The sequence below is a fragment of the Marmota marmota genome, unplaced genomic scaffold (assembly GCF_001458135.2).
Source record: "Marmota marmota marmota unplaced genomic scaffold, marMar, whole genome shotgun sequence".
NCBI classification, from domain to species: Eukaryota; Metazoa; Chordata; class Mammalia; order Rodentia; family Sciuridae; genus Marmota; species Marmota marmota.
This window is the reverse complement of record NW_026000196.1, coordinates 18214461-18242355: the sequence shown is the minus strand read 5'-3', so window position 1 is coordinate 18242355 and position 27895 is coordinate 18214461. Positions and strand designations below refer to the sequence as shown.

Below are 27895 nucleotides of genomic sequence, written 5' to 3'. Positions count from 1 at the left end.
TTTTTTTTTTTTTTTTTTTTTTTTTTGTGGGTCTTGCTATGTTGTCTGGGCTGGTCCCGAACTTCTGGGCTCAAGTAGTCATCCTGCCTCAGCCTCCTGAGTAGCTGGGGCTATAGGTGTGTCCCACTGCACCTGGCTTATGTATCCTTTCTATTCTACTCTTTTGACCTCCACCTTGGTCCATAGGATTTGAGATGGTATCTCCTGCCATAGCACCTTCATGTTGATATTCATGGAAGGTTGGGGAACAGTAGGAATAGATGATCCTTTCTTCAAATACAGGCCTTGTTATATAAAGAATATAGTATTTTTGCTGGGAACTTGCGTGAGCATCCCAGATGCTGCTGCTATGTGACTGTTGTAGAGAATCTGTAAGAACAGTTACAGAAATTTGATCTTTCTTCATCTCCTTCATCCCCTTCTTCCTCTTTATATCCCTATTGGCACACCCTGGAAAGGCAGGGAGTATAGGGTATTGTATGACAGAAGATGCCCAGACCCTGCTGAGACAGGGAAAGACTGAGTCTTGGAGAAAGGATTTACACAGGGAGGCTGATGTGGCATGTACAGCTGGGGAGAACCTGCTGGCCCAGCCACAGTGCTACCATAGCGTCAGACCTAGCTAGAATGGGGTGGGGCAGCCAGGTGTTCTTATCAAAGAACATCCTACTTCAGAACAGCCTTTGAGCTATCTTGAAACAGTCCTCTTAATCTTACTCATATTAATAATTCACCCTAAATTGTAATCTTTGCTTAGCCTGAATTGAGACAAGCTTGGTCAAGAGACTTGCTTAGGGACACACAGCCTATGAGAAGCAAAGCAGGTGCCAGCTGTTTAGGCTCTGCATTGTATTTACAGTCATATTATGTCTGATGGGACCACACACCCAAGTGACTTTGTTTATAGCTAGTGTTTTTGTATAAAAACTTCTCTTACATTCTACTTTGATACTCATAAGACCAAAAATTTTTAAAATGATTTCTAGAAGTAAACTGATTCATGAAATGACTACATATAGTGACTTTTGTCTTATTCAGCCTACATTGTCGTCTTGTGCCTCAGTGATCATGAGTATATGGAATTTTAAAAATGTATACTTATTTTATGCTATCATAGGGTATCGCCTAACTTTATTTAACTGGTGGGTATTCACAAAATATCTGTTGTGCAAATTGAATTGTATGAAAGGATTTTCTATTTCTTGTACCTTATATAGAATGACGCTTCTAGAGCTTTGTTACTCTCATATATTCTGGTACAGCTGTAATGCTGGTTAGACACAGGGATGAAATGAACTGGGGCTGTTTGTGGTCTTCGAGGGTTCTATTTTAGGGAGTGATGTCTGTTTTTAGTTTCTCCAAACTGCCTTTTATGCACAAGACCAAAGTAGGATGAATGTATACCACAAAGTAAGGCCACGCAGAACTTCATGCATCATTTTTTCTGTTTCTAGTGTTACTTCCAGTGTTTTCATTTAATTTGAATAAAATGTACTTAATTTTTAGAGGACTAACATAAAACTTTAATTTTAAATGACCTTTTAAAAATTTTACTTTTAATTGTGGTAAAATATACACAGTAGCTTGGTATAGTAGTGTACACCTGTAATTCTAGCTATTTGGGAAACTGAGGCAGGAGGATCACAAGTTTGAGGCCAGCCTGGGCAACTTAGCAAGACCTTATCTCAAAAAAAGACCTGGGGAAATATAGCTCAGTGCTTGCCTAGCCTCTCAAGGGTTCAGTTCCCAGTACCCTCCCCACTCAAGTATATATACATGTACATACACTATATATTTATCAGCTTTTCATTGCTGTGACTAGAATATCCCTCAATAACTTAGAGGAGGAAAAGTTATTTGGCTCACAGTTTCAGAGGTTCAGTTCATGGTCAGCCAACTCCAAATTAAAGCAGAACACCATAGCAGAAAGGCGTGGTGGAGAGCTGCTCAAATGTGACAGCCAAGAAGCAGAGTGTGAAGAACCAGGAACAAAATTCAAATCTCAAGACACACCTCCAGTGTTCCACTTCCTCCAGCCACATCCTGCTTGCCTACAGTTGCCATCCAGTTAGTCCATCCAAATTATTAGTCCATCGAATTGATTAATCCAGTGATCAGATCACACCTGTCATAATCTAATCATTTCACCTCCTGCATTAATATAGGAGCTTTTGGGGAAACACTTCATATCCAAACTGTAACATACATGTAACGCAATATTTGCCATCTTAACCACTTATTTTGTTTATTTGTTTTGTGGTACAGGATTGAGCCCAGGGGTGCTTTACCACTGAGCTACAGCCCCCCCAGCCCTTCTTTTTAATTTTGAGACAGAATCTTGCTGAGTTGCTTGGGGTCTTATTAATATGCTGTGAATGGCCTCAAATTTGCAATCCTCCTGCCTTAGTCTCCCAAGTTGTTGGGATTACATTCATGCGCCCCACTCTTAACCACTTTTAAGTGCACAGTTTAGTAGTATTAAGTGCATTACATTGTTGTGAGACTAATCTCTAGAACTTTTTAAAATCTGAAATTACTTTTTTAAAGTAAGATATTCTATTAGAATTGGAAAAGTAGGAAGCCAGAGGCATAGCACTGACAGATGCCACAAGTGTTTTGGTGTCAGGGAGTCACGACCACTCAAGCACGGTGGCTTGGCATCAGGGAGCTGAAGAGCAAGGAGAAGCTGAGCTCTGGATGGGAATGTGGATTGCTTGGGGGGGGGGGGGCGCGGAGAACTACATTTTGGAATGTGGTTCAGTTCAGCCAAGTCTGCTCATGTCCAAAGGCTCTAGATCAGGAATCAGTAGGCTTTTTCTGTAAAGGGCAAAATGGTAAATATTTTTACAGTCTATGGTTTCAGTCCTAGCCATTCAGCTCAGCCTTTAGTGCAAAAGCAGCTTTCGACAGTAACTGATTTAAGTGAGCTGTGGGCATCGAGTGCCAACCCCTGCTCTAGGTGGGCATGATGTTTTTGATCTTGAATCTGTAACCCCTGGCTGTTTCTTTATCAAGGAAACCACTTTCTTAGAGCTCATTTTCTCCTCTGTAAAGTGGGAACAATACCTATAATAATCAGGGATAGGACATAATTACATGAAATAATATATAAAATGCTGCTCAGAAAGTAGAAGTAACTATTGCAGTTTTTTGTGTGAAATGTCATTCTTGGGTGATATTTAAGCCGTAGATTGTTCTTAGGCCTCTGTTTTAAATTCAATAGCAAATTTATAACTTGCATGACTTAGGAAAGGGCGAAACAGCTACCTACAGCAGACACTTGAGAAATACAGTGGAGATAGATGTTAATTTCTCTAGCCTGTAACAGGGTAGCTGTTCCAGGATGATGTGGACTTCACAGTCGTTGAGAGATCCAGGTTCTTCCATTTTGCTTCACTGCCATCTTCTGTAGCATTGTCCTTGATGAAGATGGATCACATGATTACTATGCTGAGGTTATAGCCCTAGAGAGACGATGGGGGACATATCACTTCCACTCACACTCCGCAGGAAAGGACTTGTGTATATGGTCATACCTCTAACTTGACAGAAGGTCAGACAGCTGGAGTCAGGCCACAGTTTGTCAACACAGAAAAAGGAGGACAGATCTCATGAGGTCACACTCTGTGTCCTATGGTGAATCCCAAGTAGCCTGTTCTCTTGTAGACTGGATTTTTCTTTCTCAAGTTGCAAGTGTAAGTTCGCTTTTGGAATTCAAGGCAATGGACCAGGGTCAGAAGGTTAAGAAATATAATTGCACAATGCAGTGTAATTGGCTTTTAAGTTAAAAAGCTCCTTATTTGATATCAAATTAGACTTTCAACAAACATTTTCCGTTGGCTAGAGTCCTTGGTTGTTAGAAATTGGTAATCAGTATATTCTATTTGTAATTTTGGTTTTATGTGTGCTATATTACAATTTACTATTATATTCATTTATAATTTAACATATCAATGCCATAATTTGAGGTATCCTTAGATACTTAACCTAAATTCTTCCTGGAAAATCATTCTGGCTATACAATAGATATAACCACTTGGGAGTACTCTTGAAATACGGTATAAAGTAACATAGCAATTCAGATGAGAAAGTTTCTCTTGGGGTGTCTACCCTTATTAAAGCCACATGTTGTGGTTTTCCCTGCCATAATTCTTGAGTTTGGGTGTGCATTTGTGATTAGACTTATATTTGAGGGACATAGGAATGCCTTGTCATTAGTTATCAATGTTTAACCTTAGCTCAACAGAAGGAACATAGTAACGAGCTTACAGTCAGTTTTTTCAATATTTTGAATGAAAATCTCAAATTGGATAATGCTACCTTCTTTCATGAAATAGAGCAACATTTGTGACTCATGAATATTTGCATAGATAACATACTTGGAAGTGATTTATGTAAAACAGTAAAACAAAGACTGAAATAGTTAAACATGCTTTGTTTCTTTTTATTCTAGGATTATGCCTATAGTTCATGTGAATTGCTAGGGTCATATACAACTAATGTAGTATATTGTGTGTTTGACTAAGACATTTGGAAAGAAAACAAGGGATTTAAATTATGGCTTTACTGCTTATGTTGGCTAATTGTTCTGTAGTGTACTTTCTTAGGTATGGATCTTAATATGGAATACCACTTGATAACATTAGGGTCATGGCTAATTGTTGTGGTTTTTCTTAGTTATTTTAACATTAATTGTACCCTAAGGTAGTAACAGTGGTTAGCCCTGAGCAGTAAGAATGGAGTATATATATATATATATATATATATAGCCTCTCTGAATTTTTCTGTTTCTGCCCATGAATGAATAACCTCTCCCAACACACATCCTTTTTTGCATGGGCACAGTTCCATCTGACACCTGTTCATATAAATGGGGCATAAGAAAATGCCCATCAGGAGACTGGGAAAGAAGAAGAAGAAGAAAGAGGTCTTCATTTCTTCTAGTATAACTCATTCTTATGAGGGTTAGGAATATTCCCACTGTTCAGTTAGCATATGCTTATGAGCATCTTATTTTCCTGAAATAGCTAACATTACTGATAAATAAAATCAAGTTATTCTATTTATATATACTTTTATTTTTATATTTATACATAACATATTAGCTAAAGAGAGGCTAATGAAAATTGTACTTTTAGTCTCAGTTGACACATGACTTATTGCTTTGCCATTAGCCTTTAAGTTTCCTATCTCACTTCCATGAATTTTTTTTGTTCTCGTAGCTTATAAATTTTATTATCTCTTTCTTGGGTTGATCCTGATTGATAAATAGAATAACTTGATTTTATTTATCAGTAATGTTAGCTATTTCAGGAAAATAAGATGCTCAGAAGTATAGTTATTACTCTGACATATTTATAAATATGCATATATTGTATACTTTACAGGGAGTATAATTAGTTTTGCATCTGAATGAATTATTTTGCAAATATAAGAGTAGGATTTTTTTTGAGGGGGGTAGTGCTGGGGATTGAACCTAGGGCCTTGTGCATGCAAATTAAGCACTCTGCCAACTGAGCTATATCTCCAGCCCTTCACAGTAGGATTTTAAGTGTCTCCTCTTTTTCCCAGTATTTTATTTAATTTATTTTTTTATAGTCAAACAGGCATTTTAGTTTTTTTCTTTTTTTAATTGATTTTATTTTTTAAATACATGACAATGGAATGCATTGCAATTCTTATTACACATATAGAACACAATTTTTCATATCTCTGTTTATATATAAAGTATGTTCACACCAATTCATGTCTTCATACATGTACTTTCTTTTCCCATTTATTTTTATAATGAATGTATGTATTAGCCTTCTGCTACTGTAACAAAATACCTGAAATAATCAACTTAATAAAGGCTTTATTTTTGTTTCAATCCAAGGTCACTTGGTCCTGTTGCTTTTGACCTGTGATACACACAGTACATCATGGTGGGAGCTTGTGGCAGAGGAGGCCTATTCACTTCATGGTGGCCTGGAGGCAAAAAGAGATAGGGGAAGGGGTCAGGGTCCTGATATCCCCTTGAGGGTATGTCCCCCATGACTAAAGACTTCCCACTAGGCCCCACTTCTTAAAAGTTCCACCACCTCCCAGTAGTGCTAAGAGATGGGGACCAAGCTTTAGCACTGTGAACCTATGGGGAATATTCCAGAGCCATACCATGGTAATATATATTGCTTTATATGATAAAAAAAAGATTTAAAAATAGTAATCACAAGTGACATAGCTATTTCTACAAGAAGACACTTTAAGAATCACATGGTTTATGGGTGTAGGCTTATAAAAATGCGGTTTGTAAGACTATCCTTTGTTCATTATCTCCCCTTTTATTTTCTTGTAGCCAGTCCTTCTTATAAGACACATCTTCCGGAATCTGTTCAAAACTCTAAATAAAAAAGTAGATAAGAGCCGGGCATGGTGATGAATGCCTGTAATCCCAGCAGCTCAGGAGGCTAAGGCAGGAAGATGACAAGTTTAAAACCAGCCTCAACAATTTAGCAAGACCCTGTCTCTAATTAAATTATGTATATATTTTAAAGGGCTGGGAAAACCCCCCCAAAATTGAAATCCAAATGTTCTCTCTGATATGTGGATGTTAACTCACAATAAGCAGGGGATGGGGGCAGAGGTAGGGTAGAAGTTCAGTGGATTAGACAAAGGGGAAGGAAGGGGGAATGGGAATAGGAAAGGCAGTAGAATGAATCTGTCATAACTTTCCTGTGTTAATATATGAATACATGACCAGTGTAACTCCATGTCATGTACAACCACAAGAATGGGAATGTATACTCCATGTATGTATAATATGTCAAAATACATTCTATTGTCATTTTTAAAAGAACAAATAAAAATTACTTAAAAAGTAGTTAACATCTTGTCCTTTTGGCCTCCTTTTCAGAAGTACATTCTTGAAAATAGAATTTGACATTTTAAGACACCGCTGTTTATCCTCCTACCTTTTGTGGCTTCACCGTCATCCTTTCCCAACCAGACCCACACAGAGTCAAAGTCAGGGCTTGGGATTTAATTTAGAAATGGAGGCAAGGTTAGAAAGTGGGATTGTTCAGGGACTTAGAGGTAATCATGTGTATCAGTGATTCTATTCCAGGTGGGAGCAAGAAGTATTGGCTGTAATAGATTAAATGCTTCTGTATTTGCTTAGAAGCAGCTTTCTCATTCTTTTCCTTTTAGCACTTAATTATTATATAACTTTATTTAATGGTGCAGAATATCAAATATGAAACAAGGAATATAGGGGCAACATTGATGGCAAGATAGTTGTTCTGGCTATATAATTCAGAACTAAAATTAATTTATAAGTTGATTTATAATTTAAATTGCAATGATGAAGTGTCATTTTGAAATTCTTTTAAAGTGTTGCCTGGCCTACTGCACTGTTTCTCAGGTGAGGGACCCCTACAAAATGTATGGGCACATTTGAATAGAATAAGAAACAGAGGAGTAGACATGTTTAGTTGAGAGAGGTTTGCCTTGAATGAACTTTTTAATTGTTTCCTTTCAGTTTATAGTACTTGGCAGTCTGTGTGTTAATGTAAATAATAAAGCATAATTTACCATTCTTTATTTTTCTAATTTAAAGATTACTTAACTCCACTACTTCTAGTAATGACTTTCCTGTGGAAGACTTAGTAACCACATGCAAAGGGCCCTAGGAAAAGCACTTAGTGCTTTTAAGTTACTCCACTTTCATGAAATGCCTCTGGATCCTACTGTGTTCTGCTGTCAGGCCAAGATGGCACAGCTGACTGCTTGTACCCAAGGAGAGAGTAAGTGGGCACAAGGGAGGTGTAAATGTGCTCTGTGATTGTCCTTCCTTTCCTGGTACCCTATGTTGCTGAGACATGGTGCTCTCACCTACTCACAAAACAAAAATGACTGCAGCATCATTTCCACAACCAAGAGAGTGTGTTTTCTTAAGAAGTGAAGGTTCTTGAAGATGCACATCATCCTAGCGTGGAAGATCATCTTCCTTTATTGCCAGGACTATGTGGGTTGTGTACACATTAAATGGGAGACTCTTCAGCTCTACTGATTACCTTTTTGCTTTTTCTAACCTAAATTTTGTTCTATGGAACTCTTATGCTTGTTCAGAAATTTTTAAGTAGTCTTTCTAGCATCATTATTGATTGAACCACTAAAGTACATGGGTGCATATGTGTGTGCATGAACTGGATCCTCCCCATAAGCCTGTACAGAGAGATGGCCACAGGACCTAGAGTTTGGAAGTTGAATCTAGCTGCATTTACAGTAAGGAGCATCCGTCTGCCCTCAGTGCTCCTTGCACAGAATAATGGTGTCATATCTGTTTAAGAAATGAATGTTCCCAGCTATTAAACATTGGACAGTCATGGAAATACCTTAGAATTTCATCTAGTCTATGCATGTTAAGTGTTTGCTGCAGCTCATTGATGTTATAAAATCACACAGATTGTTAGCGATGGGGAAGCAGTAATAAACTTTTTTTTTTATCAGATTCCTTTCAAGGGTTAAAGAGTTAGTGACAATTCAAAACAGATTACCTAATATTTACCTAAAGGAAGATTATGTCGAATGATTATTCAGGTGAAGTAGTAGGTTATTTTGGAAATGTAAGATGATCGTTCATTTAGTATACTTGGTAACATTCTGTCCTTAGGGTAAATGTTTATCAAGGGCATCTGTTATGTGCCAGGGTCTGCTAAGTGTTGGAGCTACAGAAATTATATGTGAGACCTCAAGAGACTTCAAGGAACTTCAGTCTGGTAGAGCAGATAGGGAAAGATAGTGTAATTTCTGAGAATTCTAGGGCGTCCTCTTTTGAGGATGCTTTTCCTCTTGCATCTGTCTGAAAATATTGATTATCTGTATTCTAAAGTCTCATTCTTATAGCTCTAGTTGCCTTATTTGTTGGGAGTGGGAGTGGGAGTTGGGATGGAGGGCGACAAGATGTGCCTGTCTTGCCTTAGGCCAGTTTGTCCACTTGCCTTATTTGTTGGGAGTGGGAGTTGGGATGGAGGGCGACAAGATGTGCCTGTCTTGCCTTAGGCCAAGAATGGGGGAGGTAGAATTAAGGAGAATGTAGTTCCCTGCTATCCTGTCTCCACACATGCACAGCTTCCCCCAGTATAGATATTCTTTGACAAAGCGGACCTTTGTTAAAATCGGTGAAGCTACTTTGGACACATTGCTCAGAGTCCACAGTTTATATTGGACAAATTTTTTGCTGTTGTACAGTCTATGAACTTGGACAAATTTCCATTGTACTATCATACAGAGTAGTTTTATTGCTTTAAATATCTCTGTGAGCTGCCTTTTCACCCTTCTTTTCTCCTTAACCCCTGGCAACCAATGTTTTTAAAGGTATTAAGGATTGAACCCTGGGTGAGTGAGTGCTCTACCACTGAGCTGTCCCCAGCACCACGCCCCCCACACTTTTCTTTTGAGACAGGTTCTTGCTGAGTTTCCTGGGATGGTCTCAGCCTCTAAAGTATCCAGAATCACAGGCATGTGCCCCCATGCCTGGCCTAACCACTGATCCTTTTTACTATTTCCGTAGTTTCCTTTTCAAATTGGCTTCTTTCACTTAGTAATATATATATAAACTTATGTTTCCTCTTTGTCTTTTTATAATTTAGTAGCTCATTTGTTTTTAATGCTGAATACTATTCCATCATCTAAATGAACCACAGTTTGTTTATCTATTTACCTAGTGGAGGACATGGTTGTTTCTGCTATAAACATCCATGAGCATATTATCAGCTTTTTTGGGGAAATACTAAGGAGTCAACTTCTGGATTGTATAGTATGTTTAGTTATGTAAAGACCTACCAAACTCTTCCAAAGTGACTGTCATTTTGCATTTTCACCAGTAATGAATGAGTTTCTGTTGCTGCATACCCTCTGCAGCATTTGGTTCTGGATTTAGGCCATTCTTACAAGGTGTATAGTGTATCCCATTGTTGTTTCGAATTGCATTTCCCTAATGACACAGGATGTTTTTGCATATCCTCATTTGCTACATGTATATCTTTTGGTGATGTGTGTCTTAAGATCATTTGCCACTTTTTAATTGGGTTTCTTGTTTTCTTAATGAGTTTTAGGAATTTTTTGTATATTTTATATATAAATAAGATTTATTTGCCTAATAAGTCTATGTGAATATTTGATCTGTGACTTGTCTTCTCTTGTGACATGTCTTTTGCATTGTGAGTGAAACGCAGTTTATCAGTTCATTCTTTCATGGATTCTGTATTTTGTGTTACATCTAAAAAGTCACTGCCAAACCCAAAGTCATCTAAACTTTCTCCTGTATTGTGCTTTGATTTTGTTGTTTTGGCTTTTATGTTTAGGTCTGTGATCCATTTGGGTTTAATTTTTGTGAAGAGTCCTAGCTCTGGGTCTCGATTCTTTTTTTCTTTTCCTTTCCTTTTTCCTTCTCCCTCCCTCCATCCTTCCTTCCTTACTTTCTTTCTCTCTCTCTCTCTTCCTCTATTTCTTTCTTTCTTTCATGATACGTGAGTATCCAGTTGTTCCAGCTGCTTTTGTTGACAAAGCCTATCTTTTTGTTGTAGCTGTATGTTTGCATATGCCTATGTTGGTTGCCTGTATTTTGAAAACTATTTGTATTTTTTTCTCTGGGAATTTAATACTGTAAATATAAAGCTTTAATAGCTCTCTTTACCACCACCTCCCTACTCTTTGTTTTGCCCATAACTCTCTCTAGCCAGATTTTTTTTGTGATCTTTTTGATAGAAAACTTTTAAGAACTGGTGCCTTGGAGTAATAACTGTGAAATGAGAATTCCCCCTCAGACTTGACTTGTACTGAAGATGACAGATGTTGGAGACCTTAACTCTTGAGCTTACCTTATATCTCTGGTGGGTTGTCCTAACTTAACTCACTAGGCTTTAGCGATCCAAATTCTTTTGAATCTTTAGATATTTTTTGTTTTGTTTGTTTATTTTTTGATAAATACTGTAAGTTAAAATACCATAGTGTGTCTTTATGTAGAATTGGAGTTTACAATAGATCAAGTATAAATAAAAACAAAAATTATAGAAGGAAATGAACTTGTAGGCTATATTTGACTCACACAGTTATTTTGGCTTTGTGTCCCCCACCCCTTTCCACCCTTCTTTGTCTCTCTCTCCAAATTTGAGCTGAGTACTAACACTTATAAGAGACTTTCCACACACAGCTGGACTTCTAACTTCCCTTCGGTCTGACAGCACCAGCCCTCTATTACTATATCCTCACTCCCCCACTCATCCCTTCTGGCTTACACCTGACTTGCTTGGGTAAGTTTGGTTTTGGTTTACTTTTGTTTTGACTTGTTTTTGGTGATCTCCTAGACTAGAGCTTAAATCAGTCATATGGAGATGTTCTGGGTCAAGTGTGACATTCGTACCTTTTCCCATATTGACCTTAGTTAGGACAGTGCTGGAAGAGGATAAGTGGAGGCTAGTGGGACTGGATCCTAGGGCTAGAGGGGAATGGGTTTTAAAAATATGGCTTTAGTGCTCGCTTCGGCAGCACATATACTAAAATTGGAACGATACAGAGAAGATTAGCATGGCCCCTGCGCAAGGATGACATGAAAATTCGTGAAGCGTTCATATTTTTAAGATAGCCCATTTCAAAGAAATGTTAATGAAGTCCTTCCTGCCCAGATTACTTCTTTGGCCCACCTGTGTCGCACGCCTCGGGCCTTCCAACCTACATTCCATCACTGAAAGAACTATAAAAAGGGGAAACAACTCGCACTTCCACGGATTCCACCTCTTGGGTCCCCTTCTTCCTCCGGGAGAAGTCTTTTCTGCTGTCCTTTAATAAACTTCTAATTTCTACTCTGAAAAAAAAAAAAATGGCTTTAAAGAAAAGGCCCTTCCTAGCAGGTCCAGGGCCAGAAAATGATTCTGCTCCCTGCCTGCTCTGTTGAGTTCATGCTTATGTGTTCTCTGTACACGGCCTTTCGAATTCTCACTGCTTTTCACATGAGAGTTTAGTGAGTATTTGGCACTTTATCTGTATAGGAGTTCTGCATATATTCATTCTACATAACACTGCCATATCTGCTACTTTATCTATTTGGTTTGGGGGATATGTGCAGAATTAAAAAAGCAAAAACAGTGTTGTCCAGAGAGCTCAACTAACCAACTGCCCTAAAATCAGGCACATATAAGAAACAAAATAGAAATTTGTTTGGGGTACTGAGGATTAAACCTAGGGCCTTGTACGTGCTAGTGCTTTACCAGTGACCTATGCCCCCAGCCCTTTTTATTTTATTTTGGAGAAGGTCTCTATAAGTTGCCCAGGCTGGCCTCAAACTTGTGATCCTCCTGCCTCAGCCTCCTAAGTAGCTGGGGTTACAGGATGGGCCTCTGTTCCTGGTGAGAGATGGGAATTTAGGTGCAGTTTTCCAGCTACTCAAAATGTTTGTGTCCTATCTTGCCCATACTAATTTATTCAAACCAGGGAATGTCCACTTGCAAAATCCTATTTCAGTTTGGTCACTTTGCTAATATTATCTTATGCAGAAGCCTTAAATTACTACCAGCAGCTTTTATTTAACTTTGCCAAGATCAGTTCTCAGTTGCTTTGAAATGGGCCATTCTTTTCTTGACAGTGTTTAGATTTCAGAATTGGACACTGACCATTCAAGACTCATTTATATAGTTCTCATTTTTTAGCATAGAGCCTGAGTTTAATTCCCTTGAAAAATTTAGTTTTTATGAATGGAGTTTTTAAAATACAAAATACTGACTCCTTGAACTTAATTGGATGAAAATTGGCAAATCCTATGCGAAACCTAATTAGGAGAGACCTCATAGGATTGTGTGGGATAACCATATGTCACGAGAGCTAGGGACAGCACAGTTTCTGTTGGTGGTCAGCCTAATTATTAGCAGACCCCCACTTTCATCTCAGAAGTTTTTACTTTGGACAGTGAATTTTCTAGAGGCCCCACCTGTAGGTAATATGAGAATGTTAATTTAAATATTTAAACTTTTGTGACTCTGGCTATTAAAACTACTTGATCTGTTGACATATAGGCAACTTATATTTTCTTTAAACCAGCTTTCAGAACAAAAGGATGAGAAAACAAATTCCTTGGAATGAATTGAAACACTGCATATGCACATTTGAATTAGGAGTTGTTGATCTGGGGATCTGGGGCTGCCATAGTCTGTTGATGTGAAGGAACTGTCTATCTAATGAAAGACTGTAATGTAAACTGTAATGGGGAAGGACAAGACCTAATGAGAATGTTGGCATTCGTTGCAGAAGACAGAAAGCACATTTGCTATTGAAGACCGTAGAAAGTATTTGTTAAGGAAGATTAGATGTGGGTGGTTCAAGGCTATTCCCAGCTGGTCTACAAGTTCCTGGGAATAGCATGACCTTGGGAATAGCATGACCTCTCACATTTACCATAGAATGACTCAGCTTCCTATAGTATTTCACTAAGGGATATGGCTTTCCCAGAGTCAAAAGATTATGGAGGTATTTCTTAGAACAAAGAATAAGGACTGTTTGGACACTGGAAATTAAACAATCTTTCCTACTATCCTATTTTAGAAAGTTTTTTCAAGTAGTTTTTTTTTTAAAGTATTTTTTTAGTTGTGTATGGACTCAGTGCCTTTATTTGTTTTTATGTGATGCTAGGATTGAACCCAGTGCCTCACACTTATGAGGCAAGTGCTCTACCACTGAGCTACAACTCCAGCCCCTAATTTTGTTATTTTTTAATTCGAGGAATACCTATTTGCATCAACTTGTGTTTTCTTCTGTTAACTGTTTTACAATCTTGTAAACAATATGCCAAATTATAGATGATCCAATTACCTGGCGATAATAAACTTTCTAAAATTCTCAAGTTGGTATTATTCAGAATATCCTTTATAACTAGCTATTACATATTTGTTGTTCCTGGAGTTATAAAATTAACTGTTGAAAATCTCATATCCTTAACCTTTTATTTTGTGGGCTAGAAACATCCCAGGGATATGTTGTTACCTTTTAATGCTCCCCATGTAGTTTTACTCCATGATGTGAGCTTTTAATGCTGCAGCTTCAGCCAAGTCAGGAGTAGTGGGCAGAAGGTGTGACTTCAGAGTACACATACATTTGGTAGTAGCATAAAATCAGTAAATATCTTCATACAGCCTTATTTCTTTTTAACATTTCTTCTTGAAATTGTTTTATTTAAACTTTCTTCTAGAGAAATAATAGTTTATTTCTATTACCAGAAAATTGCTAAAATTTTGATATAGTCATACAGTTATACTTCTTGAGAGTTGAGGGTTTCATCCTCTGAATCCAGGAAATTGCCTGGAGTCCAGAAATTAAATCTTCCCTGCATCTTTACTTGCTTAATGAGGTACCTTGGGGTGAGCATTGAGTTAGCCATAATATGAGGGAAAGAGAGAAAATGGATAAAATATCTTGACCAATCATTTCTCATTACAGTTTCTATGACCACATAGTTTAATTTCATCTCACCCACAGGATGCCTTGTTAAATACAGTCAGGTGTTTTTGTTTTGTTTTGTTTTTGGTACCAGGGATTGAACCCAAAGGTGCTTAATCACTGAACCATATCCCCAACCCTTTTTATTTTTTATATTTTATTTTGAAACAGGATCTTACTAAGTTACTTAGGGCCTTGCTGAGTTGCTGAGGCTGGTTTTGAACTTAAGATCCTCCAGCCTCAGCCTCCCAAGCTGTGTCGTTTTCAGAAATTACAAGTAATTTCTGAGTTCTTTTCTAACTTGGTTTTAATATATCATTGGCATTTTTGCTTTGAATTATATTTTATAATCCTTGTTCTTAATTTTGAAGATGATTATGTTTTTCTCAAAGAAAATCTTTCTCTGAAATCTGAAGAGTCTATTTGATTTTTCCCTTGTCTTCTCTCATCTCATCATATTCCACCACCAGAGCCATTCATGATGAGGGTTTGTACAGAATTGAGGGGGTAGTTAAATGCACTAATTGCCTGAAGGTGCTGCTTGAAGCCAGTGTAGGCAGCTTGTGGTGTGGTTGTCAGTGTGGTTTATGGGAGGTGCAGATCCTGACGTGTCACATCATATCTACTCACTGTTCTTAGTCCATCCCCATTAGCTACTTTTAGAAAGCCTGCTCTTTCATTTACATTAAGATTTTTCTTAAGACCGGTACACATGTGTGTTCTGTTCATTCTCTCTTTATCTTTGTTTTGTAGCAGTGGTAGTAGGTATAGGAAATAAATTCTTTGAGACTGTATGAGCCACTAGCCAGTCTGGGTATAGCATTGGCCTTAAGTTTCTCCAGCGTTCCTCCCCACCCCTGCTTATTTTTGTCTTGCAACAGACTTCTTATTCATTTTTTTTTTCTGTCAAACTTTTGGATTTTAGCCAAAAGGTCTTTTCAACAACTTTATTGTAATTTAAAATTCTCATTCTGTTTTAAGGCTTCCATAAACCTGTATAAATGCTTTTCTCCATATTGATGTGCTTAGCATATATACTATTTCAGGTGAAGCCTACCTAGACTCCAGTCATTGTAAAAGTAATCCCCATAGGCAGCCTCTAAAACATTTTGAAAAATATGTTCCTGAAAATGTTTGGGGACATGGTGTTCTTGTAAGTGTATAAGAGGTAATCAGTCATACAGAAAAGATTGGACACCCACCATGCGTGCATTCTACAGACGCTTCCCATTGGAGCCTGCCTTCCACACCTTGTGTGTTGATAGTTAAGAGTAAAATGGGCAGTCCAAAAAGAAGAAGAAGAAGAAAAGAAAAAAACAATAACATTATTTGTCTAATTTCTTTTTTTCTTTAAATGTGCTTCTGACTTTTATTTCTTGGTCAGAAGAGCCGAGCCTTTTCACCATTTGTTATTATTTCTTTCTTTTTTTTTAAAAAAAAATTTTTTTTTAAGTTATAGTTGGACATAATACCTTTGCTTTATTTATTTATTTATTTTTATATGGTGCTGAGGATCAAACCCAGTGCCTTTCACGTGCTAGGCAAGCGTTCTACCGCTGAGCCACAACCCCAGCCCCCATTTGTTATTTTCTATGTATGATATATCATGTCAGTCCTCACAGCTGTTTAACATTGAAATTATTCAACAATTTCTTAATATTTCTATGCTTAAAGGCTTAACCCTTCATTATTGATCTGTCAAATGTATATTGAGCATCTTATGAACATGTCAGGCACTGAGCTGTATCTGAAGATGAAGTTGGTAACCATCAAAGCCTAGTCCGTGCTGGTCTGCTGTGAAACACTTTTCATGAGACTTCCTTACACGGTCATCTTGGATTGTGCACCCCTCATTTCCTTGTTGTCATCTTCCCAGATTTGTGCCCTATAGGGGCATATCCTTCAGCAGCTTCCTGGGAAAACTGGAACGCAAGATAAATCTGAGCCCTTGAATATTCTGAAAATCTCTCTCTTGTCTCTTTTCCCCTGATGTTTGGGAAGAGAATTGTACATTAAGGATGATTTTCATTCCTTCCACTTTTTAAGGCATTGTTTTTTAGTGTCCTGCAGTGTTGTCTTATGTCCAGTGCTATTCCAGTTTCTGAGTCTTTGGCAGTTTTTAGATTGTTTTTCCTACTGAGTACTTAAGAGTTTAACCCAGGCATGAGGGTCCTTAAAATCATGTATCAGTTTTTTATATTGTTGTTTTCTCTTCCATGTACTTTCTGGGTTTTTTTTTTTTTTTCTCTCCTGTTGTCTCTGTTTTGCTTCCCACCCCCCTGCCACCAATTTCCTGGGGAATTCTTCAACTTTGTCTTCCAATGCAGCTCCTTTTCCCCCCTGTCTTATATTTAACTTCAAAAGTTTTTTTTAGTTGTTGTTGTTCTCTGATTTTCGTTTTTGTAGTATTTTTTTTAACATGGATGCAGTATCTTCTTTTTGAATATACTATAGTTTATATTTTTATAGGAGTTTTTTTTTTTTTCTGTTCACTACACTGTTTGTTTCTACCAAGCTTTCTGTTCTTTGTCTTCTTTATCTTTATCTTGAACTCTTTAACTGTCTGAAGATTCTTGGTATTGATATGTTTTTAAGAGTGAAGTATTAAAAAAGCTGACTGGGGGCTTTGTAGGTGAAGTTTTAGTTTTTCAAATTGCTGTCTTGGCTATAATTATCCAACATTTTGATTAACTTTTTGTTGGAGGACTACAGTTCTATGGGACTACTTGATTGATCCAGAAAAGACTCTACCAGATTCCTGCTTGACATGGGGAATAGGGTTATGAGTGCTGGAGGGAGTGGGGAGATGAGGTCTGGGGTCCTTTCTGCTAAATTCCAGAGACTTTCATTCCCTCCATTGAGTCTTATACCTTATAACAACATAGATGCTCATGTTTGATTTCTGGAGAAACAACTTTAGAGTTACATGCTTTAGCAAGACGGTAACCGCAAAGAAGTGGGAAAATACTTGTACACAGTTGTATTTAGGAATACCTACTGTAAATGTTGAAATGTCCACTTTTTGTTATTTGTCAATCCTGATTTAGTTACAGTAACTGGTAGACAATCACCTATCACAAGGTGACCAGCACTTGCTGGGTAGGTTCTTGCTCTGGAAGTGTGAGCTGCCTGGGAAATAAAAAGTCTGAAGTAATTAGTAAGAAATAAGAGCCAGAGCCAGAAATTAGATATAAAAAGGGGAGCACCTGATAGGTCTACCAATCCTGATAGGAGCTGGAACTGAACAACTGAAAAATGGCCCCACTTCTTAATATTTAAGGGGGAGTACATCAAAGGCAGGGATAAGTTTTCAGTGAGAGGAGTCTTGGTTCAGTGTGGCAGAGGTCTTGTAGTAAACAGGTTGATTGGCATTTTGGCAAGCCACACCCATCTCCAAGAGGTTGTGTGGCTCCCTGTGGTCACCCCATCTCAGGTGCTGTGCTGAACTTAAGGTGGAGATAGGTAGGACGCCACATGAATCAAGCATTCTCAAACCAGCAGGGTTGCCGCTGGGAGTTCCTGATACCTCAGGGCTTTCCTGCCTGATGACATCAACATCACTTTAGTTCATGCACACGGCTCAGTTCACATAAGGGTCATGGATGGCTTCCAGCAGTCACCCATGCATTTTGTCAGAAGCCTCATCATCTCAGTGGTAGAATCCTAACTTGGAGCATCTCTGAAGATGTTGGGTATCTCCTGCTTCCTCCCATTGCCCACGTACAGTGGTCACGAGGGAGGGGGAAGGGAATTTGGGGATCTACTTCTAGTTTCCCTGCATTCAATAGAGGGCCTTGCCCCTCCCTCTCATAGTCAGGTCTTTCTGGGGTTCACACAAGTGGTTGGCTTTCTCCTCAGAGCAGAGAGTGAGATTTCATCTTCTCTCACTTTCCATGTCCTCAAGTTCTGAGAGCATTTTTATATGTTCTGTCTCCTCTTGGTCCATTCTCTTGGCCCCTAGGGTTTATTCCTTTTATATTTCTTTATTCTCTTTTTAGAGGTGTTTGGGAAATGAGAATAGAAAAATCATGTGAGTTCTGCCACTCCTGTTTTAGCCAGAAGTCTTTGATTTATATTCTCAGTGTACCATTTTTACTAATGTGTTGAGAATGAAGACTGAGGCATGACCCAGTGGGGCCTGAGGAAAGAGGGGGTCTGAGATGCAAGGGAAATGGAATTGACAGCACAGGCTGTCTGCTGAGCAGGGGAAGGAATAGCACCTGCCTTTCTCACCCTTTTCATCCATATTTTTTATTGGTGCATTAAAATTATACATATGGTGGGATTCATTGTTACATCTTTGTACATGTACATGATAAAACAATATAATTTGGCTAGTATCATCCCCTAGTGTTTCCCCTTTGCCTGTTCTCCTCCCTTCCCCTGGTCCCCCTTCTACTTTACTGATCTTCCTTTGATTTTCATGGGATTCCTTGACCCCCTTTTCTATTCCGTGTTCCTCTCTGGCTTCCACAAATGAGAGAAAAGATATGAACCTTGACTTTCTGAGTTTGGTTTATTTCATTCAAGGTTTTCAAGTTCCATCCATTTTCCTGAAAATGATATAATTTCATTCTTCTTCATGACAAAATAAAGCTCTATTGTATATGTACACCACATTTTCTTTATCCATTCATCCATTGATGGACACCTCAGCTGCATAGTTTGGCTGTTGTGAATTGTGCTGCTGTAAGCATGGGTATGCATGTATCACTATCGTGTGATGACTTTAATTCTTTAGGATTAATATTGAAGAGTGGTACAGCTGGGTCACCTGGTGCTTCCATTCCTAGTTTTTGAGGAACCTTCGTATTGATTTCCATGGTAGTTGTACTAAATTTCAGTCCTGCCAACAGTGTAAAAGTGCTTCTTTCTCTCCATGTCCTTTCCAGCATTTATTCTTTGTATTCTTGTTTACTGCTATTTTAACTGGAGTGAAATGAAATCTCAGTGTAGTTTTGATTTGCACTTTCCTAATTGCTAAAGATATTGGAACATTTTTTCAAGTATTTGTTGGCCATTTTTTTCTTTTGAGAAGTGTCTGTGCCCATTTATTAATTGAATCATTGGAGGGGTTTTTGAGTTCTTTATATAGTCTGGATATTAATTCTCTGTCAGAACAGTTGCTAGCAAAGGCTTTTCTCCCGTTCTGTGGAGTCTGTCTTCAGATACTTGTCTCCTTTGCTTTGCAGAAGTTTTTAAATTTGATGTCATTTCATTTATTAACTTGGCATTATTTCCTGAGCTATAGGGGTCCAGTTGAGAAAGTCATTGCCTGTGCTGAAGTGTTGACCCTGCTTTTTCTTCTAGGAGTTGCATAGTTTCTGGTCTAATTCCTAGCTCTCTGATCCATTTTTTAAAAATATTTTTTTAGTTGTAGTTAGACACAATTCTTTTATTTTATTTATTTATTTTTATGTGGTGCTGAGGATCAAACCCAGTGCCATGCATGTGCTAGGCAAATGCTCTACTGCTGAGCCACAACCCCAGCCCCCCATTTTTAAAGATATTTATTTTTTAGTTGTAGTTGGACACAATATCTTTAATTAATTTATTTATTTTTATGTGGTGCTGAGGATGGAACCCAGGGCCTCACCTGTGCTAGGCGATCACTCTACTGTTGAGCCACAACCCCAGCCCTCTCTGATCCATTTTGAGTTGACTTTTGTTAAGGGTGAGAGGTAAGGGTTTAGTCTTCTTCTTCTACATATGGACAACCAGCTTTCCCAGCACTATTTGTTAAAAAGTCTGTTTTCTCCAATGTATGTTTTTGGCACCTTTGTCAAAGTTCACTCTATCTGTGTGGGTTTTTCTCTGGGTCTTCTATTCTGTATCTTTGGTTTATATGTCTGTTTTTATGCTTGTACCATGCAGTTTTTGTTACTGTAGCTCTGTAGTATAATTTGAAGTCAAGTGTTGTGATACATCCAAGCATTGCTTTTTTTGGGTGGGGGTGGGGGGTGCTTAGAATTGCATTAGCTATGCTGGGTCTTTTATTCTTCCAAAGAATTTTAGGATTTTTTTTATAGTTCTGTGAAGAATGTCATTGGTGTTTTGATGGGGATTACATTGAATATGTATGTTTTTTCGTAATCTGACCGTTTTAGCGTATCAATTCTGCCCATTCATGACATGAGAGATCTTTCCATCTTTTTGTATCTTCTTCAGTTTCTTTCTTCATTGTCGTATAGTTTTCCTTGTAGAGGTCTTTCACCTCCTTGGTTAGATTTATTCCTAGGATTTTTGTTTGTTTATTTGTTTTGAGGGTATTTTCACCTAGTTTTGGAAAACCATATAGATGGTTGAATATGTTTATATCCTTGGAAATGAGGGGGCAGTGAGGGCTTTCAAAAAATTCTATAGTTCTTCACATTCATTGTCAAAAATTGGAAATTATAATCAGTTGAAATAGAAATAACATAATTTAAACAAATATATAAGGTCTCTAGCTTCCCACTTCTACAGTAGTTCCTGTACTAGTCCCCAGTTCTGGAGCATTTAGGCCCATACTACTCTTCCCTGGGGTGGAGCTTTCCTTACATGGCAGTGCCCTTGGTGGTAGCTTGAGGTCTGATGGTTCAGTTACCTGGTTCCTGTGACATAGGACGAATGGTTTCTCAGAGTTGGGAAGCAGCTATTCAGAGGCTTCCCTTTACTTTTAGGGTTTATAGGATTGTGAAATGACTGTGTTTCTTTTAGCACCTGCAGAGAAGTTTCCCAAACTTTTGTTGTGAATCCTCAGATTATACTTGGTTTCCACCTTGTAGCCCCACAGTGTGCACTCAGCAGCCAGCCAAACTGGAAAATGAGCGAGTAGTAAAGGTGTTTTCAACAGAGAGTTCATGCAGCGTCTTCCGTTGTGACTCACATAAGGAGCAAAGTGGAAAGAAAGATTATGGTGATCATTAAATTGTATAATGGGATATTTATCTTACTATTTTTTTAAACTGGGGATTGAGGTACATCCCCAGCCTTTTTATTTTATTTATTTATTTAGACAGTGTTTTGCTGAGTTGCTGAGGCTGGCCTCAAACTTGCTATCATTCTGCCTCAACCTTCTGAGTTGCCAGAATTACAGGAGTGCACCACTGTGCCTGGCTGTTTTAATGTTGTTTTTATCAGTTACCTTCAATTTGCCCCAACCATCCAGGGTTTGAAGAAGGGCTTTAAAACAAAGATTTGTTTTTCTGCCCTGTAGTTACAGTACGTAGAAGAAGAGGTACACAAGTGTATAACAAGTGTCTGCTGCCACTCTACCATGAGTAGCATTGAGCAAACTGCTGGCTGTATGGGGGTGGGTCCTGAATTGTGTCTCAATTCCTCTTAACACACAAAAGTCACAATTGGTGTTTGTCCTGTTAGGATAAGTAAGATCTGTTTCTCCTTTCAAATCTTGTATTTCTTTTTTAAAAGAACAAAAATTGGATTGCCTTTTCTAATTAACTATAAAATTCAACACTGACTTTAGTGAATAATTCCATGAATATGTTCACATGTGGATCATGATGCGGAAGCAGTCAGAAACAATGGTACACTTTGGAGGGCACTGCGACCCCAGCCTGATCCCTGCACCAGACTTCATGAGTGTTTGGAAGGGGAAGAATCAGCATTTATCAGACACAGTTTGTGTAGGTGCTTGGAGCCCACCACACAGCTGGTAGATCCTTGAGCTCTCTTTTTTATTTTAAGCCATTCTTTGGAAGTATTCCCCTTCTTACTCCTATTGTTTGTATTTATTGGTAAATTATAGTATTCTGTATTAAAAGAAAACGGAATGTAGTAGCTAATTTGTATTTTTCTGTTATTATGATCATAGCAGGGAAAAAAAGAATAAAAAATATGACTGCCCAAAGGCAGATCAACTGGTCAGCCCAAATCCATATTATACATATCCAGAGTTAGTTTATAACATGAATAAAAAACTGAATCACAGAGGGAAAAAAGGCAGGCTTAACTTACCTGATACCAACTTCTAATGGTGTTTTTCTCCTTTTTTGAGGGGAAGTGGTAGAATTTTCTTCACTCCAGAAGACTCTGGAAAAATTCATCATCTCCTTAACTGAATGTCCTGAAGAATTAAGCCCTTTCTAATTTGAACACAGGCCCCATGTTGGCTGCTGGCCCTTAAGCTTATGTTCCCCCCAAAATTTGTGTCTTTGGATGCAAGAAGAGTTTGGCCCCATGCATACTGCACCCTTCCCAATGGGTCAGCATTTCCTGAGCTCCCGGGCCTGTGGGTGCTGGAAACCATGCTGAGCAAGCAGGCAGACATGGAGAGTGTTTTCAAATCACACCTACTTTCAGAGACCATGCAGAACCTTCTTTCACCCTGAAAACATATCCCCCCCCGCCCCCCCCAGCAATAGGTTTTGTGAGGCTCTCTTGGCTGTCCTGCTCCTTTAGGAATCAATTAGGTTTATTCCTGCACATGGGTGGCTGGCTGCACGGCCTACTCTGCTGGTCTTCAGTGAGTGTGACTTGTTCTTTGGAGCGTGTCTTGTGCTTAGTGGGACCAAAAGTGGCATTCTTTCCAGACACATTTACTTAGTAACTGCAATCTCAAGTTTACACTTTTTACTTTTTTTTAATATCTTTACTTATTTACTTTTATGTGGTGCTGAGGATTGAACCCAGTGCCCAGACATATGAGGCAGGTGCTCTACCACTGAGTTACAGCCCAAGCCCCTCAAGTTTACACTTTTTCTTTATGGGAAAAACTTTTCATAATTCTGCCTGCAAAATTATATTGGCCAACTCTAGTTGTTAAGTCTTATTTCTTTAAGCAGTTTATGTCTGTTAACTCTTCTAATGTCATTCGGCTGTTGTTAATTGGGCTTTATCTAGGTCCATCTGTGTGCTCTTGCCTATCTAGAAGGATTTCTAATATTTAGATTTTTGTCTTTATACTTACCAGGTGTATAAGAAATTACAAGCATGGAGGGACACTTGGTCATGCAAGACTAAAATTGTAATTATTTTTCTTAACAGATGCAGCAACTTTTTTATGAGAATTATGAACAGAACAAGAAGGGGTACATCAGAGATCTCCATAACAGTAAGATTCACCGAGCTATCACGTTACACCCGAACAAAAACCCACCCTACCAGTACAGACTACACAGTTACATGCTCAGTCGCAAAATTGCCGAGCTGCGTCATCGCACAATACAGCTCCACCGAGAAATTGTCCTGATGAGCAAATACAGTAACACAGAGATTCATAAGGAGGACCTCCAGTTGGGAATACCCCCTTCCTTCATGCGGTTTCAGGCCCGCCAACGAGAAGAGATTCTGGAATGGGAGTTTCTGACTGGGAAGTATTTGTATTCAGCTGCCGATGGTCAGCCCCCCCGGAGAGGAATGGACTCAGCTCAGAGGGAAGCCTTGGATGACATTGTCATGCAGGTGATGGAAATGATCAATGCCAATGCCAAAACCCGGGGGCGCATCATCGACTTCAAGGAGATCCAGTATGGTTACCGCCGTGTGAACCCCATGTACGGGGCAGAATACATTCTGGACCTGCTGCTTCTGTACAAGAAGCACAAAGGTAAGAAGATGACAGTTCCCGTGAGGAGGCACGCATACCTACAGCAGACTTTCAGCAAGATCCAGTTTGTGGAGCATGAGGAACTGGATGCACAGGAGCTGGCCAATAGAATCAATCAGGACTCTGGATCCCTATCCTTCCTCTCCAATTCCCTGAAGAAGCTTGTTCCCTTCCAGCTCCCTGGGTCCAAGAACGAACGCAAAGAGCCCAAAGATAAAAAGATAAATATACTGATCCCTTTGTCTGGACGATTTGACATGTTTGTAAGATTTATGGGAAACTTTGAGAAGACATGTCTCATCCCAAATCAGAACGTCAAACTTGTTGTCCTGCTTTTCAATTCTGATTCCAACCCTGATAAGGCCAAACAAGTTGAACTGATGAGAGATTATCGCATTAAGTACCCTAAAGCTGACATGCAGATTTTGCCTGTGTCTGGAGAGTTTTCAAGAGCTCTGGCCCTCGAAGTGGGATCTTCACAGTTTAATAACGAATCTTTGCTCTTCTTCTGTGATGTTGACCTTGTGTTTACTGCCGAATTCCTGCAACGGTGTCGAGCAAATACAGTTTTGGGCCAACAAATATATTTCCCAATCATCTTTAGCCAGTATGATCCAAAGATTGTTTATAGTGGGAAAGTTCCCAGTGACAACCATTTTGCCTTTACTCAAAAAACTGGCTTCTGGAGAAACTATGGGTTTGGCATTACTTGTATTTATAAGGGAGATCTTGTCCGAGTGGGTGGCTTTGATGTTTCCATCCAAGGCTGGGGGCTGGAGGATGTGGACCTCTTCAACAAGGTTGTCCAGGCAGGTTTGAAGACGTTCAGAAGCCAGGAGGTAGGAGTGGTACACATCCACCACCCTGTCTTCTGTGACCCTAATCTGGATCCCAAACAATACAAAATGTGCTTGGGGTCCAAGGCATCAACATATGGGTCCACGCAGCAGTTAGCTGAAATGTGGCTGGAGAAAAACGATCCAAGTTACAGTAAAAGCAATAATAATGGCTCTGCACGGACAGCCTGATGTCCAGCTCTGCTGGAAGGGACATTTTTAATTACCTAATTTATTTTTCAAAAATTTTTGTATGATCAGTTTTTGAAGTCCATACAAGGATATATTTTCCAAGTGGTTTTCTTACATAGGACTCCTTTAAGATTGAGCTTTTTGAACAAAAATGTGATCAATGTTTGCCTTTGAATACATCTTCTTGCTGAACATTATGTAGCAGACCTGCTTAATTCTGACTTGAAATATCCCTGATGAACAAAACCTTTTATGTTTTTTTTATATTTCCTTTCCTGGCCCCTTCTCTGCAGTCCTATGGCAGAAAACATGAACATTCCTATGAAGTATTATTATAACAAACAAACAAAAAAACACTGTAACTCTGGTAAATGTTCTATTGTGACTGTTAACCTTGCACAGATTCTACCTTTTGTCTTTTTTTTTACACAAGTTTTTTTTTTTTAAAGCCATCTCAAGTTCCAGTTGTAAAATAAGTAAATGTGATAATATCTGTATCATTAGCATCAGCATCTTCAGCAAAGCTTTCCAAAGTTGATTATTTCCCCCACACTGTACTCTACCCATCAAGGTCAAGTAGCTTTGACAAGCAAGGGGAGTGAAGACAGCACAGCCAGAGCTGGGGTGGTTCCCGGGATGCCGTGGCCTGAGCAGGCCTGGCACCACATTGTGAGAAGTGTTTGGCATTTTCTCTCTTGCTGACCCTTCTCTTTAGAGGGTGAAGTATTAATATTTAGAATGATGAAGAAGAATTACTGTAATAATTCTAATGTATGCAAACTAAACAAACAAAAACACCCTAATGAAAACATGGGGGGAGGTGTATTTGGTTTCTTTCACTTCGTCCTGTCTGTTGTAGAGTTGGTTACTTCATTCTTTAATTACTGTTTGTTTTATCCTTGACATCTGAATACCTTTAATTTATTTAATATCCATTGTTTAGAGTTCTGCCATTTCTTGAGTTCCTGTTAGTATTAGTATTTATGTGTACCAGGAGTGTGGTTAGTATGTTTTATTTGCAGTAAACCGATCTCCAAAGATTTCCTTTTGAAGAGACTTTACCCCTTTCTTAATTTTCACATTCCTGTTTTACTAAATATTAAGTGTTCTTGGACAATTTTGGTGCTCATGTGTTTTGAGGACAAAAGTGAAATGACTTTGTCATTACACCAGAATGTTTGTTTTTAACTCACAGATCAAATGTGCCTTAATTTTTTTTTCATTTAGATTTCAAACAGTTGATAGGCTTGCCATTTTAATACACATCATTGGAGATCTGCTTATTTGTAAATAGCCTATTGCTCATTTGGAAAAATAAACCAGTGAACAATATTTTTCTATTGTACTTTTGAAAACCATTTGTTTCATTATTCCTGTTTTAGCTGAAGAATTGTATTACATTTGGAGAGTAAAAAAACTTAAACACAGATTCATAAAGTTTTTTGAGTTATTTGAGGGAAGTATTTCTATGGGCTGCAGTTGGGGAGTGAAATGAAACTCATTTTCAAGTGTCTCTTCCTCTGTTTTTCCTAGAATGGACTCTTCTCCTTTGTTCCTCATCTGCTTGCTAACTCGGTTTTCTCAAAACAGACCAGGCCCTTGTCAGGCTCCACAATACAAGTGCACCTTCCAAGCTCCGTTGAATCTGCATTTTAACTTAGTGCCCCATATGTTTGATTAGTGTTTAACTAGCACTGTGCATATATGTTCTTGGGGTTTTTAGGACCATTCTAGCTAGAAAATAACTTGTATAGAGTTGCTATCTGGTTCAACATTTTTAAAAACTGATCTCTGATGCCAAAGTAGCAAACTTTTGTGGATGAGAATTACACTCCCAGGAGAGGTATTTACAGTGTAATGACAGTTAAATCCCAGCATAATGACATCGTGCTCACAGAAAGAATTGCTGTAATTCTGCCTAATTGCCATTTACTCTGTGGGAGTGTTTAGTTTTTTTTCTTGGGAAGAAAAGCAGAGATACTTTTATTCTCCAGTAAGGAAGAACATGATCCACATTTTGATGTGGAAGTCATGTTTATCCTCACAGAGAATTGTAGGGATTTGGATTTGGGTTGGGGACATGAGCAACAAACATATGAAGCTGAATGTCCATCTGTCCAGCATCTTGGTGACACCTGGCTAAACTTGCCATTTCCTTTCCTGCTCCCTCTCTCCTGACTGCCCATCCTCGTTACATCCATGGAAGTGCTGCCTCCCTTCAGGGCTGTCTCCAGGAATGCTTTCAGGTCCCAGCTCCCCACCCCCAGCATGCTTGGATGCTGCCTGCTGGCCTCCAGGTTCCACTCTCCTCCTGCTCCTCAGTCACTTCAGGGCTTCCTTCTGCCAGTGGGTGGAGTCCATAATCTCACTGCCACTCAGGCCCTCTTCAGCTTGGCTTCCACCTCCAGGTCCATCAATCTCCATTCTACAGGGCACTTCCTCCAGCCATCCCAGCTCCGGATTTGGGGGCATTCATCTCTGCTGCTCCAGCATGTGTTTTCTCTCCATGCTTTTACTCTGCAGCCAGAACACCCTATTGTTCACTCTGATGGCATCCAGGACCCTTCCTGTGTGGCTGTGATCGGGGGACTTACTCTTATGCTTTTGTGAAAATGTCTCCCTTTTTAGACCTCCTGGAGGGCAGGTATGGGTCTCTTTCCTGGTGCTCCCCAGTGTGTAGGGAAAAATGGTGCTACTCTCCGCCTGTGTGCCCTTCCTTACCTGGATCCCTTCCTAACAGAATGTCCTATGGCTTTCCCACAAGTCTTGGCCACCATTGGAAGGCTGAGATCTGCAGCTTCCACTCTGTTAAATAGTCCCTTCTCCCCTTGAACTTGGGAAGCTGTTTATACCA

At 38.9% G+C, this 27895-nt stretch overlaps 1 protein-coding gene and 1 non-coding gene across 2 annotated transcripts in view; both read left to right on the top strand.

Moving 5' to 3' along the window:
* The window catches only part of Chsy1 (chondroitin sulfate synthase 1), a 78532-nt gene extending 52062 nt beyond the window's left edge, over window positions 1-26470 (top strand). Inside the window, exon 4 of the mRNA XM_048790146.1 lies at window positions 23452-26470. Within this exon, the coding sequence (XP_048646103.1) occupies window positions 23452-25041 (1590 nt within the window). The 3' untranslated portion in view covers window positions 25042-26470. The remainder of the gene's footprint in view (window positions 1-23451) is intronic.
* Window positions 11511-11617, top strand: LOC125612530. The gene has a single exon (XR_007342953.1). It is a non-coding gene; the product is annotated as a U6 spliceosomal RNA (small nuclear RNA).
* Window positions 26471-27895: the final 1425 nt, after the last annotated feature.